General features: G+C 34.6%; 1 protein-coding gene across 1 annotated transcript; it reads right to left on the bottom strand.

Moving 5' to 3' along the window:
* Window positions 1-6,499: 6,499 nt before the first annotated feature.
* LOC147079574 (putative serine protease F56F10.1) lies at window positions 6,500-21,600 on the bottom strand. The gene is made up of 9 exons (XM_085942186.1): window positions 21,206-21,600; window positions 20,231-20,418; window positions 14,986-15,221; window positions 10,050-10,185; window positions 9,813-9,960; window positions 8,017-8,185; window positions 7,377-7,509; window positions 7,008-7,177; window positions 6,500-6,754 (listed from the first exon to the last, which is right to left on the bottom strand). Exons 1-9 carry the CDS (start codon window positions 21,416-21,418, stop codon window positions 6,645-6,647), a joined length of 1,503 nt encoding a protein of 500 aa, XP_085798312.1. The 5' UTR covers window positions 21,419-21,600; the 3' UTR covers window positions 6,500-6,644.

Below are 21,600 nucleotides of genomic sequence, written 5' to 3'. Positions count from 1 at the left end.
AAAGAGATGACATAGCGGTCGGACATTTCGGACATGGCTCAAGGGATGGTAGAGGGGACATGCTTGTGGAGTTTGCTGAAACCAACAATCTTCACATCATGAATTCCTTTTTTTCAACATAAACCTACACGTAAATGGACGTGGAGAAGCCCGTCAGGAAGGACCAGTGAAATCGATTACATCCTCACTGACAGAAAATATACATTTTTAAACTGTAAGGTGATCAATCGGTTTAACACCGGCAGTGATCACCGGATGGTGAGATGTAAGATAAGATTGAACGTCAAATCAGAAAGATCCAAACTGCAGAAGAAGTCAAATGCTCGCATATACCTGCAGAACAATACTGAATTCCAAGATGAACTCAAAAATGCACTATCGGCTTTCTTAGATGAGAATGAAATCGTTTCCCTATCCAACGCGGAGGATATAACAAATATCATTATACAATGTGCAGAAAAAACAAGCGTAAAAAGCTCGGAAGTCACACCTCCCACCAAGCTTTCAAAGGCAACATTGAATCTTATGGAGCAGAGAAGGAAAACCAAGAGCGATAGACAGGCACAAAACGATATGGAGTTTTTATCACTTTGCAAAACCCTCCGAAGGAAGATAAGAGAAGACCTTCGTAAATTCAATGTAATATGCCTCATACAAGCAATTGTGAAAGCAGGCAGAAGTTTAAACAAAAACAAGCAATGCTTGTCGATAGGAAAATTTCAAATCACAGCACTAAAAGCAAAAGATGGTTCTATCATCAGAAATTGGGAACACTTGTTAAGCCGTGTTGAAGAGTTCTACAGCGATCTCTATAGTGATGACACTGACAATACGACTATAGACTTAGATCTTCAGAGAAATGGAAATTCGGAAGATCATAGTCCCGAAATCACATCCTGGGAAGTAACCCATGCTTTAAAGACGGTCTAACAATAGATATCCTCAAAAAAGCGGGAAAGGATGCAAATGAAGTACTTGCACAATTGTTCACAGCCTGCATATGCAAAGAGGATGTCCCAGAGGCATGGAAAAATGCCAGCATTGTCATTCTTCACAAAAAAGGTGACAGAGAAGACCTGGCAAATTATCGTCCAATAAGTCTACTCCCTATTCTCTACAAGACGTTTACAAAAATTCTCTCAAACCGTCTGCAAAATGTACTAGACGAGAACCAACCGAGAGAACAAGCCGGATTTAGAGGAGGATACAGCACTATGGACCATATCCAAGTCGTCAGAGAAATCATAGAGCGGTGCCAGGAATACAAACTGCCACTATGCACGGGTTTTATAGACTATGAGAAGGCATTTGATTCGATAAAGAAATGTTCAATACTCGACGCACTCAGAAAACAAGGAATCCCTGGGCATAAAATATAAATAATTTCAATAACATATACAGTAGCGTAACAGCATCTGTCAATCTCCATAAACCATCGCACAGATTTCCTATCAGCAAAGGAGTCCGACAAGGTGATACAATCTCACCTAAACTATTTACAGCTACCCTTGAAGACTTATTCAGGCAACTTGACTGGAATGGAGATAAATGGAGAATACCTGAGTCATCTGCGCTTTGCCGATGACATAGTAATTTTCTCGCAAGACTCAGAAGACCTCCAAAGCAGAATGCAGGAACTCGCTGAAGTAAGCAACAAAGTAGGTTTGAAAATAAATGTAACAAAGACGAAAGTCATGTTCAACTGCTTTGCAGGCCAAAAAGAGATCCTCATCAATGGCACTGAGCTCGAACAGGTGAAAAGCTACATCTATCTGGGCAACAAGTGTCTATAGATGGATGTATATTTGATGAAATTGTTCGCAGAGTAAAGCTAGGCTGGAATGCTTTTGGCCGCCTGAATAATATCTTCAAAAGTGACCTTCCACTGTGCCTAAAGCGCAAAGTGTTCAACCAGTGTGTGCTTCCCGTAATCACATATGCATGTGAAACATGGACCCTAAGTAAAAGAGATATCCAGAAACTTAGAGTAGCACAACGTGGTATGGAGAGGTGGATGCTGGGCATAACGCGAAAGGACAAAAAGAGGAATGACTGGATAAGGAAGCAGACCAGGGTTTGCGATGTAATAGAGTTTATTAAAAGCCTTAAATGGAGATGAGCTGGACACGTAGCTCTAAGAAGAAACAATCGTTGGACAAATCTAGTCATCCAGTGGTATTCAAGAAGTACAAAACGTCCGCAAGGTAGACCTAGAGGCCGTTGGATCGATGAAATGATAAAGTTCTGCGGAAGTACGTGGCAACGCAATGCACAGGACCAAGAGAAGTGGAAGCAGCTTGAAGAGGCCTTCATCCAGCAGTGGATAGATTCAGGCTGATGATGATGATGATATATTAAGTATGTTAATTACTTATTAACACATTCACTGCTGACTAGATAATTGCTTTTTAATTAACACATTTAAATAGTTTGCTAATTATATTGATTGGCCACCTAATCGTTAAGCGCTAGGTGCGTCTTTAGCGTCCAAGTTGATATGCCTACCCAGGGTTAAAAAAAAAAAACAAAGATGCCAGGACTCACTTCTTGCCAAACTTCTTACCTACTAAGGAAAATTGTATTCAAATATCATTTAAAGCAACTTTTCCTATGCCAAGAAGCGCATAAAAAAATTAAACAAACGAACATAATGTACAAATAAACAACTAAAGTTGTAAAAAATAAAATTGAAAAAAAGATATTTGAATAAAAGTATATAGTGATTTCCATGGCCCCCAAATCCTGAAGCGGGCCCGCTCCTGTCTGGTCTAAGTCCAGGATCTTTGGCGGCCCCCTACCTATCACTAAGGTTAAAGGCAGTGTGATGCTCTATAGTAGCGTTTTTCAAATGGTGTTCGAGGTAAAATTAAGGGTATTCAGTGTATCAACAAACATTAACCAAAAAATGCAATTAATTACACAACCATATGTTTTAAAATGTTAAAACGCCTAAAGGAAATTGACTTTTTTTACGATTGGGGCAAATTTGTGATGTGCGTTTATCTCACTTATCTGGTCAATTCCCCAGGCCAGAGCCCTGTCAGTCCCCCCTTTGTGGGGGCCGTGGTGATTTCCAAAGTTCAGTCCAATTTTCGTTTGGCAAATCGTCTTGATTCCTTTTCTTAGAGTTTATGGATGAATGTCTTCCCCCGAGTAACCACCGATCAACGTATTTTGAAGGACCATAAAGTGTCAAAGGTGGTGTGACGAGTTTGATGAACAAAAGTCCAGAAACTTTTTTGGTCTTCAGAGAAGCTCTTATTGGGGTAATAATTAGATTCTTTTGCGAAAATTCGCGTTCACATTCACTTACTTGAAGAAATGGTAATAGAATTCAATGCATATATATCAAACGCAATAGTTTTTCAGGATATGTATGTCTTTTCATATGAGATGATTCAGGAAAATTAACTTGTACCTACCTACTACGTAAGCGTGAACATTATTTTGTCTAATTGCTATTTTATAACTGAGAATATCTCAGGAGCAGTTACCCAAACTGAGGTTGCCATGCACTCAAGTGTGCTTTAACCGAATTTATATGACTAGTCAAGAGTTTAAAAACGAGCAAAATTAAAAATTGTGGTAGCTAATACAAAACTGATAATTATTAATTATCTAAGGAAGTAAAAACATCTTCACGTTGACAGTGTGACGCCGCAAATTTTCTAAATGCAACAAATTGGCTTTTGTGGTGACCAGATCGGGCGTTGATACACCCCTGTTACAGGCAGGCTTCTCCCGGTGTAAAATAATCATTTAGTAGTCATAAGTCGAAACGTAACCCTGACCTCTAGAAACGGCTTCATAAAACATCTAATCTGATTCCTTGCTCAACTAAGTAATTTTTTTTTTTTATTCATAAGTAAAGGCCTTTGTCCGGTGTGTGAAAATCATATACTGGGCGGAGGTGTAATTAAGATAAATTTAATTTGATTTAAAAAAGTATAAATGATGATGGATGAGAGAGATAATTTTAAGACTAAATATAAGATTCATATATAATAAATTTTGCCGCGTTGCCGGCAACGTTAAAATCTCCACGCGCCTGCGCCAGGGTGGTCCTCGTGATTCGTCAAATCAAAAGCATCACGCGATAAAATTTGGCCAATCACGAGAGTCCTTTTTGCTGGACGGCGTGGGTACGGGGAATTTGAAAAAGAAAGTTAGTAAGCGTCCTTTGTAAACCGTGTACGGACCTGCGTAACTAATTGTAAAAGCAAAATATGTAATGGACTATAAAGTAACGTTGTCAACCAAATATTAAAATATATAACGCTAAGACCGCACGAGAAAGACTTAGTGTTTTATTTAATTTTACCAACATATATAAATCCTTTTTTTTGTGAATCCGGGGTTCGATGGACACCTGAGCTAGTCGCTGGAACCCCGGACATCTCAGCGTTTTACTTTTTTTCTTTATATTCTATTTTTTTATTTAAGTAGGTACTTCATAAATTATCGTTGTTAGTGTTATTATTATATAAAATCGCTGAAATTAATAAATAGGTACCTACCTTAAAAATATAATTTAAATGAAAAATTGTATGTGTTTGTTTGTGGGGGGGGGGGGGGGGGGTGTAAATTTACCACACCGGCTGACGGGTGACACCAACCCTATGTACGCCACACTGCTCAAATGCGTTGATGATCCGCACACACACAATAGAAAAATTAGAGGGTGCGTTGCTAGCAGTGTATTGAAATTGACTGATGATGTTATGATAAATGTGTGCTTTATTTTATCAATATACAAGTAAACAAATGAGAAGACGGCTTAATGTAAATGCTAACATAAATTTCTCAAATTGTTTCAGACCATTCGTAATAAAATATATTATGTTTCTTTTGCTTAAATCGTAGTTTGAGGGCTTGAAAACTTGGCAACACCACCATTCGTCAGGAATGAATTCATCATAGGTACGTGTTTTCGATGCTCAGAAAAATAAGTTTACGGCAATTAGAAAGCACACCAATTCAAATCTTATTGAAAATATAATCGCCACTTTTCGCCGTTAGAGGCGCCACCTCCTGGTGCATAGTAATTAAAAAATGTTAATTAACAAAAACCTCATTAAAATGCAATTAAAATATTACATAAAATATATCTGAAAATTAAAAAAAATATTTTGAACAGGTCGTTGGTTGCAATTATTCAAAAATAACCGAATAAAATACATTTTTATTTTTCGTAAAAATCGATGTTTTTTAGATTGAAAAAAAAAACATTAAAACTATAATTAATTGACAAAAGAGATACGCTAGTTCCAAGAAAACTTATTAAACAACATTAAATCGATAATTTTGTTTCAAGAAATTACTTGGAACAATAAATGTATCTAATAGTAAAACCCTTATTTTTAGCCGTTTTTTCTTATTTACCTTATTATAATTTTTCGCTGTGTCGTAATTAATATTATTATGGTGTTATTACTAATCGTCAATTCACACTACGTAGAATAAATAAATGAGCAAACCGCAGGGTATTGAAGCTTATTAACGGGGTTTATTTACGACTTGAACTATGGAACGTGGAAGCCAAACTATAAATGATCAAAATATGAAAAGGCCAATTATCAAAGCTGCACAAACGTCTGGATCTGGAACTAAGAGAGCAAACGAAGAGTTGAACACCCTGAATAAATACATTTAACTCCTGTATGAATCTCCAGTTGGCAAAAATCGAAGAGTGACTGGCAGTATAATAGTAATCAGTGTTGCTTTCTTCATAAGTGTATCTACTTTCTTTTTCTTCACACTAATTGTATTAAGCAAATACCTACTAAAAGTAAATTTTTGTCATTCTTGTAAACTTTCTAATAAATAATTATTTATAACTAATTTCTGGTTTATATTAATTAATTATTGTTTCACATTTATCTAAGTAGGACCCGATCCAAATCCTTGTTCTATTTTAGATTTGTTTATGTGATTATTTAGGACGAGATATAGTGCAAAAACTTCATTGCCGGCCATTATTGTCACGTGTACGCACAAAATACATCAGCCTCACTAGCCCGACACTGATGACGGGTCATACATTGCCCAGAGACGGCAATAGTTGCATCATTTTTTTGACAATTGTATCGGCAATCTGCAATTTTTGATGCTCGTTTACGGGCCCCTTTAGGACAGCAAGATGAATTTTTTTCAGAAACTATAATAAATATTTTTATTTTACACCTTTTACGGCGATGAATTATTTAAGAGTAATAATTAGTAGGTACAAATGTGTGTTCATATCGCTTGGGGGGAGGTTCTAAAATAATAGTCGATATCCTCGGAGAACTTGTTTGTTTATTGATCAAAGACTACAGCATATTTGGTTTTTATTTATATCATTGCCTCATTCTGAAAATGTAAATTATACTTCGAATGAGACGACATTCTTCAAGTTTATTTTTTCTAGACAGACACCTTTATGATGGTCCAGAGCCAGATTCATGCTCAGCCACACTCATGAATGCAAGTGAAAGGGATTGATTAATTTTATACAAAAATAGCGAATATTTATTTTACTTTATTTTCGATGGCTATCAATATATATGTATAGATATGGGGGGCCCTAAGTGAAGTTCTCACAAGTATGTTGATCATGTATAATTTTATTATTAATATAATTATATTTTCATTAGTATTCTTGATTAATTTTGAAGCCAAGTATCAATCAACTGCGCCACCATTACTCTAGCAGCTTTCAAATGAGGCAGATCTCTGTCACTAGCTGGATACATGTTTGCACAGTGAGCCGTTCCTTAAAAATAATCAGAATAAATAAATACATTTAATCCAATGACAATGTACTGGAATTTTCAGTTTTGAATATTATATCATCAGTGTAACTACAATATTGTGTATGAAACATGCATAATAAATGCTGTAAAAAAAACCCACGTAATAAACCATAATAATATAAAGAAACAAACAAATTTATAATATCACCACAATTATCGACTAATACCATATTTTACCAAGCAAAAAATACTTTAAAATAGAAATCCATTTACCTGTAATAAATATTGCTGGTGCACCGTCTTCTTTGGTTTTAGTAATTCCTAATGCGTGCCATGGATCAATGCTCCCATGTACATAGACAATCCTATTAGCTTGAATGTTTAAATCGCCATATATCATATTGGTTCTTCTGACCGCATTGTCAAGATACTGCACATTGAATCTGGAAATTATATCAAATTTTATTAAAGTATCAACATGGAATTTACGATATTTGTAAAAGAATATCTAATTTACATTCAAATAAAATTCTTTACAGATTAGGTGATTTTTATAGCATATTAAAATTTAAAAGAGAAAGGTGATTGATGCATAATGATTACACCTAAAGTATTTAAAATTATATTTTAAAAATCACCCACTTTGGTCCAAATATATCTGAACACTGCTGAAGAAAAAATTCTATGGGAAACTCATTTGAAAATGTGTCGGGTTCCGCACTTGAGGTTTGATAAAAACCAAATTCGTTGCATGTTTGATACATCCACTGACGACCTTCAAGAAAATTACAAAAATATATTAAAATTATTTAATCATTTTGTTTATTATTTTACTAAAAACTAATCAAAAGGTAATACTTACATAAAACAAATTCAATGCAGAAATATATTATTCTCGTACAATGACAAATTTCGGAAAATTTTAGTGGAGGTAGGCTGTTCTTGGCTGAGGGTTGCGAGCGCTGCGAAGGATGGACGCAGGCTGCAGTGCTTCCAACTTTCCGAGTGGAAGTATGCTGTGATGCTTTAGACAAGTTGAAGTGTGGTGCAAAATTAAAGTGGAAATAGGCTGTTTCTATGCAAGTGTGCAGAAGTAGGCTGCTGCAGGCTGTGGTTTTTGGGACAGTCGATTGTTCGGTCAGTCCCTTTAAGGTGGTCTCCCTTCTGACCTTCATCTGGTATCAATAGCGATTAGGATTTTTAAAAAACCAGTGACCCAGCTCATTCATTTAGCAAGTACACATTGATTATAAAAGAATAGTATTAACATAATATACTATACCTCCCTCAGCAGCTGAGCTATTCCAGTTAACATTACAATACGTATCTATCATATTTTGATATTTGTAATCCAAGCATGTTTGATTATTTACTTCCAATAGAACTGCGTTCACATTTGCTAATCTGTCTACAGCACTTCCTGCAGCTGTATCAGTCATAAGGCGGCATACCTTAGAAATAATAATAATTTGAATAACATCCATACCTAACAGGTTTCAAAGTGTAATTTCAAAATAAAAAAAAATATGTGAGGCCATCTAGTCTGTGATGATAACCTTATGTTATTAGATTTGCATGTACTGATGATTGACTTTAGTTGGAAGTCAAGGTGCAGAGTAGTTTGGCAACAAACAAATGTTAGATGATATAAATTGTAAACCGTAAGCTGTAGTGCCAATAAAAATATCTAACAAAACAGTATTTTTTAGGTCAGGCCCGGTCTTAGAGCAATTAGACTGATTGGGCCCAAGCAAGTCTCGCAGCCGGTCAAGATTTTTTTTTTTTTTTAAATGATTAGAGAAAAGTTGATGTTTAAATTTTTAAACAAATATTTGATAGTAAATTTCAAAACTTGAGACCCCTGTGCAGTAGAATCGAATTATTGTGAAAAATTATTTTCAAGAACGTTCAGAAAACTACCAATCAAAAATAGACTATTGGCATCATGTGAGTGGCACTACAAAACAATATTGTTAGGTGAAAAAAGTAGCAATTATGTGTTAATTAATTCTTACTGAAGAAGCTATGAATTTTAATTTGAAAACATTAATATAATAAACAAAAACAAGAATATTATCTCGATTAGGTACTTTGGTTATACATAATTATTAACAAAATGTTCAGTAAACTGCCATATTATGTATAAAAATATTTTAAAAGGAAAACTATTCACAGGGGGAATATGATATTTGCACGCCCCGTACCTACCTAGGGACCTCGCACACATGATCCAATCATTTCTTGCACTTGCTAGAACCGGGCCTGTTTCAGATATCGACACTGAAAAATTATATCAATGAAAAAAAAATGGTGTTTCATTAAAATTGAATTAAAAGATTTCTCCTTCGACCTATGAAGCACAGGATTAGCAGATATATCATTTTACAATAAGTCAAAATATTATGTCTGCAACCGTTTCCGTATGTAATTGAACAAAAAATTATACAGTACACTCTCAGTAATGCGCTGCTCGATTATCCGACAACTACTACAATCCGCCGTTATTTTTACTAGTTGAAAGCACCAAATCAAGCTCTATAATTCGCCGGTATTCGATTGTCAAATTCAGTGGTCCACCGCGTACAAGTATACACCGCAGATGAGACGGGTTTATTTTGGAAACTTTTCCTTCGTAAAACGTATGTTCATCATGAAGAAAGTAATGTACCAGGGAGGAAAGTGCCCAAGGACCACAATATTATGCCGTGCTCCAATGCAACCGGGAGACACAATGAAGCTTTTAGTCATAGGGAAAGCCATTCAAGAATATCTGCCTCACTGAACAACTGGTTGTGTCAAGTGATTTACTCTTTAATATTTAGTTAATAAACTTAGTTTATAAATATGTATAATTTAGTAAGTACTTGATTTTGATTAGAATAATAAAACTGTAATTTGCTAGTACAAATTTCTCAAAAAACTATTTTTACGAAATACCTGTTTTAATTTTGAACATATTTTGTATGCATGCACTATAATCCGCCGCTTTCACTAATTGGACACTTGTCTGGTATTTGGGGTGGCGGATTACTGAGAGAGTATTGTAGTTGAATACGATAATTGATAAAAAAAACTCACAAGATCGATTGTTATATTAGACAACTTAGCAGATTCCCCAATACGGTTGTCCTTATTGTATTGTACAACTCCGGCAAAATTGCTCGCCAGTGATTCATAAAGGTTTGAACGGTCGAGTTTGGTAGCCTCTTCAATTTTATCGCAAAGCCTAGTCAAAGAGATCGGTTTTGTTAATAAAATATGATATTATTAATTGACATAATATATATTGAAATGTTGAATAATTCTTGTGTATACCTGAACTTCTTATCAACACTTCTTTGACCGATCATATGTGCAAGTAAAGTAGTAAGTTGTTTAACGCCATCCTTCACGGCATCCACACAACTGTCGCTGCTTGTGCGTAAAGCATCTACCACCACACTATAGTACTCTAGAAAAAAAAAATACTTTTACCATGAAAGGTTCTAACTATAAATGATTAATTAAAAATCATAACAGAAATATAAAATAAGGATTCGGAAATAAAATAAAAGAGGATCCGCGAGTGCGCGATTCAATAATATATTTTTTATCTACGTTTCCAATATATTTTTATTATACTTTTAACTATTTTTTTTTTATCCAACGAAATAATTCACAATATTTTCTGTGAAATATATAATCAATATCCTTCTAAATCTTTTCAAATTATTTCTATTCATTTTAATTAAGAATAATACCTAATAGTGCCTGTACACGTACATGAATTTACTTGCACCAATAGTGAGTATTTTAAACTATCATGACAATAACTGTTTACATGTAAAAGTGCTGACTGTCTCTCCAATCTCATTCTTCAAGAGTAAGGAGGATGAGATGTTGTCATTTTATGGTACTATTTGACAGTCGTAAAAATCGGTAAACCTCAAAATGATTCTCTGCGCGGTGTAGTTCATTTTTTTCAAGCAGATTCGCCACTATCGTTCTACTGCACAGATCGAACAAATCCAACTGTCGCGTGAAAATTCAAAAGCTTCCGAACTTTTTTGATTCATGGGTGCAATCTTGCAACTTTCGGGTTAATACATGAGGAGCTCATTATCAAACACGGCCAAGTCATGTTTTGGCCGATGTTCACTTTTTGATTGATTCCGGGTAGGGAACTTCAATGCCCACAATTCAATATATATTTCAGTATCAAATTCGGCCTAAAATCAACTTAAAATATGCTTTGAGTATCAAAAACGGCCAAGTCAAAGGCATCTTGTTATCAAAGCGGCCAAGTCATCAAGGAGCCAATCAGATCGCAGCATTTCAATCAGCTATTTGAAATCGTGCAATATTTTGTATGGAGTTATCCTTGCCTGACATTTAGCAAATTGAAATTTAGTGCCTGCTTGTTTCGTAATTACTAAAGTTAATTAGTATTAAAATGCAACAACATGTTGCAGAAGTTACTCCCGATAAAGCACGGAAGCGATTACTAAACCCATCTCGATAGAAAAGAACGTAGGAAAAGCAAAAAAAGTGAGTTATTTTTAACACTACAATTTTAGGGTAATGTCAAACCATTCCTCTTTTAACATAGTTTTGTCCAAATAACACTAATCAAAACTGGCTAATTAAATCATGCCTTTGTATTTATTTTACAAGATAAATGACAATTGTTACGTTTATGAGAATTTAAATTAAATACAAAAGGTACAAAGTTTTTTAATGCCATTTTAATAGTTTATTATGGCAATCCATTTACTTGCAATGTACTTCACCCGCTATGTAGTTGAGATTTATTTACCAATTTAATTAACGTGGTATAAAGATGTCATCGATAAAAATTCTGCTTTTCCTGGGGTAAATACTAACTTCTGGGGTGTAAGTGTTTTACGGATAGTTATATCCGCGAAGAAGAGACGAGTGTAATTATTTGTGTGTTATTAATATAAAGACCCTTCCATTGTGACAATTCGGTATTTTATTATGATTAGCCTTACCTATCCAATTCCACTGTTTGCTCAATAAATGATAATTTTATTATAATGAAGCATAGCAATTTTATTATTTATTATGAATCTAATATATAAAAATTAATATTTGTGTGTTTGTTTGTTCGTATTTAATGCGCAGCCATACCGTTCATCCGATTGCGATAAAACTTTGTAAACTTATTGCTTGCACTTGCGGGAAGAGTATAGGCTATACTAATATATAAAAATGAATGTCTGTCTGTCTGTCTGTGTGTCTGTCCCGTATGCGTCCCTATACCATTCATCCGATTGCAATGAAATTTTGGTAAGTGGTTGTATGCATACCCATAAAGGTTTCTGAATTAGAAAAATCATCATCTTCTTCTTCTTCTTCATTATATTTTCTTTTATTCGTATGGTTCCTATACCATTCATCCGATTGCAATGAAATTTTGGTAAGTGGTTGTATGTACACCCATAAAGGTTTCTGAATTAGAAAAATTATCATCTTCTTCTTCTTCTTCATTCTATCTTCTTTTATTCGTATGGTTCCTATACCATTCATCCGATTGCAATGAAATTTTGGCAAGTGGTTGTATGCACACCCATGAAGGTTTCTAAATTAGAAAAATCATCATTTTCTTCTTCTTCTTCATTCTATCTTCTTTTATTCGTATGGTCCCTATACCATTCATCTGATTGCGATGAAACCTTCATCAGTTGTTGTGGTAACACCCGCAATGGTTTTTGAATTAGTACAACCATCTTCTTCTTCTTCTTCTTCTTCTTCTTCTATTCTATATTCTTCTATTCGTATGCGTTCCTATTCCATTCATCCGATTGCAATAAAATTTTCGTTAGTAATTGTGCCTACACCCGCGAAGGTTTCTGAATTAGTACAAACATCTTCTTCTTCTTCTTCATTCTATCTTCTTTTATTCGTATGGTCCCTATACCATTTATCCGATTGCGATGAAACCTTCGTCAGTTGTTGTGGTAACACCCGCAATGGTTTTTGAATTAGTACAACTATCTTCTTCTTCTTCTTCTTCTTCTATTCTATATTCTTCTATTCGTATGCGTTTCTATTCCATTCATCCGATTGCAACAAATTTTTCGTCAGTAATTGTGCCAACACCCGCGAAGGTTTCTGAATTGGTACAACCATCTTCTTCTTCTATTCTATCTTCTATTCGTATGCGTTCCTATACCATTCATCCGATTGCAATGAAATTTTGATCAACTGTTGTGCTCACGCCGCAAAGGTCTCTGAATTGTTACAACTATTTTCTTTTTCTTCTATTCTATCTTCTTCTATTTGTATGCGTTCTTATACCATTCATCCGATTGCGATGAAATTTTGACCAGTTGTTGTGAGCACGCCCGCGAAGAGTTCTGAATTAGTACAACCATCTCCTTCTTCTTCTATTCGTATGCGTTCCTATACCATTCATCCGATTGCAATAAAACTTTGGTGAGTTGTTGTGCCCTTGCCCGCAAAGGTTTCTGAATTACTACAATCATCTTTTTCTTCTTCTATTTGTATGCGTTCTTATGCCATTCATCCGATTGTGATGAAATTTTGACCAGTTGTTGTGCGCAAGCCCGCGAAGGTTTTTGAATTAGTACAACCATCTTCTTCTTCTTCTATTCGTATGCGTTCCTATACCATTAATCCGATTGCAATGAAACTTTGGTGAGTTGTCATGCGCATGCCCACGAAGGTTTCTGAATTAGAAAATCATCTTCTTCTACTATTCGTATGCGTTCCTATACCATTCATCCGATTGCGATGAAACTTTTGTCAGTTGTGTGCGGTTTCTAAATTATTATTATATAACATACAAAGTTTGTTGTTTGTTTGTTCCATCCAATTTTGATTTTTTTTTTAATACATATTTATAACATTAATAACGTTTTCATATTTTGGATTCGATTTTAATTTAGTGTTCTTATGTTTGACCTTTACTCCTATTATAATTATTTTCATATTGCCATATTGTATTACACAGATATTTTAATATTAAAGAAATAATTACCTCTTATTATTTTTCAAATATCTAAGATAAATATAACCACAAAGCGACCCCGTGCGAAGCCGGGTACTTCAGCTAGTAATATATAATTATTCTTTTGTTTGATCAAACATTTGAATATATTCATTTTTAATTATTGATAATAAACGAATGATTGAAAATGAGTTAAAATACTCACTGCTATGCGACTGAATTGCTTATGTAAATTTTAATTTTTAATGACCATTATTTCAACTCATTTTAGTTTCAAAAGCGGCCAAGTCAACATCTCAGTATCAAACACGGCCAAGTCATGTATTCAAGCTGAAACTTGAAAACGAGATAGCTTTACATTTTCAATATGTCAAATGAAATAGAATGATATAAAACGTCATACTACTCAACACTTTTTCCTTGTTTGAAGAGATGTTTCAAGAGTTTTGTTCTGTGTTTCAAGGTCTCATTTGAGCGGAAAACCTTTTTTATTCTTATTTGTTATCGCTTATTATTTCAAACTGACCATTGTTGTCTGAAAGTTATTTAAATAGACACACAAAGTTTGATTTTTGACCTAATTTACAAAAAATTATAACGTGTTACGTACAAAAATCGGTTAACGATTGGTTGGCAATGTGAAAAATGGACATTTTTTTAAGGGTACCTACCTACCTATAACAATTTTTAGCACTTCTTCTATAATGTATAAAAAGCCAATTTGCAATACATCTTTTGTATACAACGAAAAGGCAAAATAAAATAATATATTCAAAATTAACCTACCACGTTTTCGGACCTAAGGCCGCCAGTGGTCTTAAACACTGTCAATCAAAAATTCACCAAAAATCAAATTGTTTTGTTTTCAATTAAAGTCTTCTTTGTTATTCAAATGGTAGAGGAATATAATGATTTCTCCAATTTTTATGTCCAACTTAAGTACAAGCATTCCTGAATTATTACATCAGTTGATAAATTCAACAAAATGGTTTTATTTATCCTTATCAATTGCAGCAACACTCAAATAGATGACGTTTGCACCAACCAAATTATTTGTATTTATATTTATCAGTAGGTACATAATGAATTTTGAATGTGAATGTAAGAAAATCCATTTTCATTAGTTTTTAAATCTGATGCTAAAATTTTACTTCTGCATAAATATACATGGAGAACTGTGGTGTAGATTTCTTGCGTCATTTGTTATTAATGCCAAATTATAAATACATATAATGAAAGTATTATGTACATACATAATAATATATTATTATAACATACCCATGAAGTCGACTTTAGCTAGAAGTGGACCACTAGATGAGACAGAGCCATGCACTAAATGTGGATATTTTAATCTCATCCACGCTGCCAAAGATCCTGGATATGACCCGCCAAACAATATCCACTTTTTCGACGAATCGAAACTGAACTTCTCATTCATAGAGATAATAAAGTTTGCAAGATCTGCTAATGCTTGTTCCGAATTGAGATAGACCAGATTTTTTATACTCATGTCCCTATAAGAAAGGTTTAAATGTAAATTATAAAATAAGTCATACAGGAAGTATTAATATTATTATGGAGTATTAATGTAATATTAATATCAATGTATTCTTCTTCTTCTTTCACCCTGTCACGTCCCAACGTTGGGGCATAGGGCAAGCACAAGTTGGCGCCACTTCTCTCGGTCCATCGCCAACTCCTGCGCCTCCCGCCATGTCAGACCTGCAGCATGTAGGTCGCTTTTGTAGCATCGCTGCAGGGTGAGGGAGGGCCGGCCACGGCGACGGAACCCTTGAGGCTGTGCCACAAGGGTACAAAGTGCCGCACTCTTTGGCGGCATCCGGAATACATGTCCCAGCCACGTAAATCATCTCTTCGTGATAACTTCAATCACCGAAGGCTGTTGTGTATGTTCACGAACTCGGGTGTTTGTAATGCGGTCGTACCAATGTACTCCTAAGATTCGGCGGAGACATCGATTCTCAAAGCTCAAAAGCCGAGACTCTTGAAGCTTAGTAAGATGCCATGTCTCACAGCCCTACAGGAGCACAGGTAGCACGCACGCGTTAAACAAACGACATTTGGTCCTCACAGAATACAGCTTTGACCTCCATGCGACTCCAAGATGGTTGAACGCAGAGCCCGCCACACCCATGCGGATTCCAAGCTCACTAGAAATACCAAAATCATCGGCAACCGTGGCACTCAAGTATTTGAATCTGGACACCAGCTCGACGGGCAGACCAGAAACCCGAAGAGGAGTTTCGGCATCGATGCATGCAGCACTGCACATGGATTTGGTCTTAGCGGCATTCAGATGAAGACCCACACGCATCGAGTTCGCGGCTAGCCTGTTCACGGTCACCTCCAACCTTTCGATCGTCGAGTCAAACACGACTGCGTCGTCTGCATACTCCAAGTCGCACAGTCTTTCTTCGCATAGATCGGTTGTGTCATCATGATGTAGGCGTATCCCACTGTCGGGGCAAACCGTCTTACGCATTCATATCTAATATTACTGATATCAATGTATGTATCAGTAATATTATTATGGAAATGGTATACTGGAGGAAAATGAATTCCAAAAAAAAAAGAGAATATTTGAGGGTATTATTTGCAAACACGGCTCATTCCAACATTTTTGGAAAATTAACTATGAATGTTATTTGTGAAGAAAAATACTCTTCAATAGAATTTCTCGATGGCAGCTTCAAACTCGGCTTGATTACATACAAAATATCAAATTCAAATATCGCATTACATTCATACCCGGCTCGTTCCAAATTAGTTAATTTAAAACATGGCTTGTTACACTATAGCCAATAGGAACTCAGCTTTCGGGTCACGTGGGCAATGGCGTCCAGCACATATTTGATGACAGTTGTGTTGTGATCGCTCCGATATATTACGAGTTTAAAGGTGTTTTTTGGTTGATTCAAGTTATTATTTTTATAATTGAGCATAATGGACATTACTGTTTCAACTGTGATACCATCAAAAGCAAGAAAAAGAGAGAGGGAACCAGAATAATGGCTGAGGAATCAAGCCAAAAAATTTCGCTGAGTGCCAAAATGTTGTAGTCAATGTCGTTGAAAACATTTTCGTATTTAATAATTCATTGGTAAAAATGATATTGTATGTTTTTTCATTTTTATAATGATTTTTTCTTTCATCGATTTAGTTAAGCATTCCATTTTACAATGTATAATAATATAACTATATTATATTAAATTCTACTAAAGATTTGTTTAGTCGATAGCTATTTCGGTCTCTACACCATTGTTAAGACTTGTTTTTGTTCCTTTAAAATCCCTGATATAATTATTTTATAATTATTATTATTTTTTGCGACATAGGTACATTGTATGTAGTTTTTCTTAATTTTGTACCTACATATTATATATTTTTGTTTATTTTTGTCTGCATGCATTAAATTTTTTCATTCCATTTTTTTTTTGTATCCATGTAATTATGTAAGTTCAATACTATTGATTAAAAGAAGGTATTGAATTTATTAAAACAAATAGTAAACAATAATTAGTAGGTTATTAAAATGTAGTATTCATCCTACATTAAATCAGTTTCATTATAAACTTCATTTTTATATTTTCTGTTTTGGTGGAATTAAGTACTGATTAAAAAATATTTATTTGAAATTATTAATGATAATAATATAGGTCTAGTTATATTGCCTAAATGTTGAAGTTAAAGTCATCATAAATATCAACAAAAAACACGATGTCAATCGACACCAGTCATAACATTCATTTCAACATTGCCTGTAACATTTTAGTGCTATTTCATTCCGTGGCTTTTTTGCCTAACCCGGCTTAATCCAAATGGTTCAGTAACAGATACGGCTCGTTCCAACTGTCACTTTCAAAGTCGGCTTGATCCAAACATTAAATGTAAATAGTGTTCTTATTAATATAGAAATTAATAAATTTTTTATTGTTATCTATTTGAAATGTACTTCTACACCAAATAACTATGCAAATTAGTCTTATATTATTATGTAAAACAGTTTATAGCATTTTGCGAAAAATTCTGTTTTTGGGAATGAGCCGTGTTTGCAAATAATAGCCTCATTTAGATAACATAAATCGGAATAAAATGTAAATGAAAAACATCAATAAATTATTTTAATGGTATTTTGAAAATGCTTCACAATGTTTATCGCCTTGTACGATTTCATAATAATAAAAGCGGTCATAAAAAATGATTGTTCCATATAATTTATAGCAGAGGCTTCTGAAATAGGCGTTGCAGACAGGATATTTGAAAAAGTATATAAAGCAAAGTAATCTTAATTAAATGCATTAATGCACAGTCACAATGACAGATATGTGAGCTTCGGCGGCTGTTTTTTTTCAGGTGATTAATCAAATAACAAACAAAATTCCAACTAACCCTGGTGCTCTTCCTTTACCATAGATATTACGCACAAACTCAAAATCAGATATGACTTTCCCTTACTCTATCTGCAGAATGGCTGATCACCAATCAACTGGCTTCAAAAGTACTTTCAAGAAGATAATATTATGGATTCACAGTTTAATTTCTGTTTATCAGCATAAGAAGAAACTAAAGTAGTGTTTTGTTAGTCAACAAAATTTATCTGTATTTATATGCAAAGTTCTACCCTGACTTATGCGAAATCGACTTAAGCAATTTTCATCAGACCTACCTACTGCATAACTTCGGAATATTACTGTACATTAAAAACAAAAAAACTGATATGAAACTGTTTAGTGCTGGGTATCAGTAAAATATGAATATTCTTTGCTGAGTACAAAAGCTCAGCAAATCTTGGTTGCATTTGGGACGACTTTCCTTTGCAGAGCTGGGTTTTAAACAGTAGCTGTACTATAAACCAATTATCGCTCAAAACTCAACGAGGATTGAGAAATGACGGTAGGTGTGTAGGTTTGATTCTACGAGGGTGGGTCAATAAGTCCTTAGAAAAGCCGACAGGTGGCGCGACTAGTACTGTAAGCGGTTTGTTTTCATGCAGCGGCACTACCGATTCAGTATGCTGCGAAGTTTCAATCAGATTGGTCGGGTTGTTGTGTGTTTCTCGTACATTTAAAAAAAAAATTTGCTTGTTTACAAAAATGGAGAAAATTGAGTTTAGAGCTGTTATTAAACATTTTAATATAAAAGGGTTAACAGCAAAGGAAATAAAAAATGAGTTGGATTTAGTTCACGGCACATCTGCTCCTTCACTTGCAACTATTTATAACTGGTTAAATGAATTTAAACGTGGTCGTACATCAACAAAGGATGAACCACGCTCAGGACGTCCTGTAGAGGTGACTACACCAGAAATGATCAATAAAATCCACGATATGGTGTTAAGTGACCGAAGATTAAAGTTGAGTGAGATAATTGAGGTTACAGGGATCTCAAAAGGTAGCGTCATTTCTATTTTACATGACAAATTGGGCATGAAAAAAATTTCTGCAAGATGGGTGCCGCGTTTGCTCACAGTCGACAATAAATGAATAGGGTGGTGGCCTCTAAAGCCCTGTTGTCGCTCATGCAACGCAATCCGGATGAATTTTTTCGTCGCTTTGTGACTGTAGATGAAACATGGATACACCACTATACTCCCGAGACGAAAGAACAGTCAAAGCAGTGGATTTCGAAAGGCGAACCATGTCCAAAGAAGGCGAAAACCGTAAAATCAGCTGGTAAGGTTATGGCTACTGTATTTTGGGATGCACGTGGAATTATTTTCGTTGACTATTTGGAAAAAGGAAAAACAATAACAGGGGATTATTATGCATCTTTATTGGACCAGCTAAAAAACAAAATTGAAGAAAAACGGCCTCATTTAAACAGGAAAAAAATCCTCTTTCATCAGGACAATGCCCGTGTTCACACATGTTTACGATCAATGGCTAAAATTGAAGAATTGAAGTTCGAATTGGTCGACCACCCACCGTATTCGCCAGATTTAGCCCCCAGTGACTTTTTCCTTTTCCCAAACTTAAAAAAATGGCTAAGTGGACAACGTTTTTTTTCAAATGAAGAAGTCATCGATCGGACAAATGCTTATTTTGAGGACCTTCCGAAAACTTATTTTTCTGACGGTTTAAAAAAAATTGAGAAACGTCTAACCAAGTGTATTGAGCTCCAAGGAGATTATGTTGAGAAATAAAAAAAAAAATTAAAAAAAAAACTGTTTTAATGCTTTTTTCTAAGGAATTATTGACCCACCCTCGTAATATTAAGAAACTGTTTGGTGAACAAGACCACCAATCCAACTAGTTGGGAAAGAAAATTAGAACAGTCTAATTTTTTGTAACACTAAGTATGGCTGAGAAAAAAAAAATTTTGAATACCGCTGATATATTCATATATAAAATAATTGTGTTTTATTTATGTTATTGATAATCTTTGGAAGGTCAAATCTGTTATTCACTTATTTCATTACCTATTGAGATATTTATATTATTACCTAAGTATATCAAACAAAGATATTTGTCACACTATGCTCTAATAAGAGAGGAATACATACTCCGTCGGATGACTTTTTCCATAGAATCTGTGCTCCAACTGAAAGCAAAGGGCGCCAAACTTTTTGGCATACTCAATCCATTGACCTGCCAGCATCCATTTTGGTGATGCTTCTCCTTCCCCACCAATCATAAGAAATACTGGAGAGTCAGAAGCGTTCTTATGAAATCCATCATTTGTAAAATATCTCTGAAATGATAAAATTAATTATTGGATTTCAGCACTGGTCGCAGTTTCACTGAAATATCAGCATATTATAATATATTATTTTGTCACCTTGATGCAGAACTATCACATTTGAAATAATTTGCAGGAGACTAAGATTAAGTTAAATAAAAAAATGAATTATTTCTAACAAAAATGCTACGAAATTGAAGACGATTCCGAAAATAGTAAATGCAAACACGTCATCATGTTATTTTTCACAACTGTTGATTCGTTAGACAATACAAATACTATATTTATATAGACAAGGCATCATTTTTTTTATATAATATTGTTGTAAAACATTTATAGATATACCTATTTCTCTGTATAAATAAATAGTTAAAGTCAGCTGATTTAAAGAACTTAACGTAAGACTTTGAATCAAGGCCTGAACAAAAACGAACCATAAGTGCGAGTGAGTAAGCATTCGGCACACTTATATCTCCGCACTATGCGTTAGAGGAAGAAAGAATTTCTACGGCTGAATGTAGTGGTTATTGGTTTTTTTAAAGGAAATTATTAACACGATGGTGTAACGTTTCATAGTTAACTTGATAATAATAAAATTGAGGTTCAACTGTGCGTTATACGCAAAAACAAAAATAGGCGCTCTCTACATATCTTTACTTTGAGCTTTAACTAATAATTCTGTGAAACGATTTGGGCAATATTATTTAATTGCCCAAACGATACGTCTTTCCACAATTTACCCAATATATAGCGGGTATTCACTCGATTGACCCTTCAGTGACTACAGTCTCGCACTAACCTGTTTCCATGTCCTAGTATCTGATGGGGTGAAATGATCCAATGCTTGCTCAAACCATTGGTCTGGCGGCAACTCGGCACCTTCTGGAATATATGGGGTCCCATAGTTCCTAAGTCGATCTCGAGAAAAAAGACTCCTCTTTTCCGGTATTGCATTTACAAAAATATAACAAAGTAAGGTTATATTTAGTATAAACAACGTCTTTACAAACATTTTAGCAGCCGTTTAACGCTATCACAACCTAGTTCTGCAAACTAAGACTACTCCAAAGCGATACTGCAAATAACAAGGGTCGAACACTCATTTATTATCGCTACAATACGTAATCTTATTGGATTGTTTATTATTGTTGAACTTTGACAGTAGGTTGTAAACATCAACGAACAGTGAACTGA

Source organism: Rhyacophila brunnea, unplaced genomic scaffold (assembly GCF_057557595.1).
Source record: "Rhyacophila brunnea isolate RB1 unplaced genomic scaffold, BYU_Rbru_1.0 scaffold_1, whole genome shotgun sequence".
NCBI classification, from domain to species: Eukaryota; Metazoa; Arthropoda; class Insecta; order Trichoptera; family Rhyacophilidae; genus Rhyacophila; species Rhyacophila brunnea.
The sequence above is the reverse complement of the archived record's forward strand: the minus strand, read 5'-3'. Positions and strand labels throughout refer to the sequence as shown.

Bases quoted from the DNA above. Each gene is read 5' to 3' on its own strand.
- LOC147079574 (XM_085942186.1), bottom strand. From the start codon at position 21,418: ATGTTTGTAAAGACGTTGTTTATACTAAATATAACCTTACTTTGTTAT. The intron at 7,510-8,016 runs GTATAGTATATT...ATTTTCTTGAAG, and splicing joins TAGCTCAGCTGCTGAGGGAG to GTCGTCAGTGGATGTATCAA. The intron at 6,755-7,007 runs GTAAATGGATTT...ATTATTTTTAAG, and splicing joins ACCAGCAATATTTATTACAG to GAACGGCTCACTGTGCAAAC.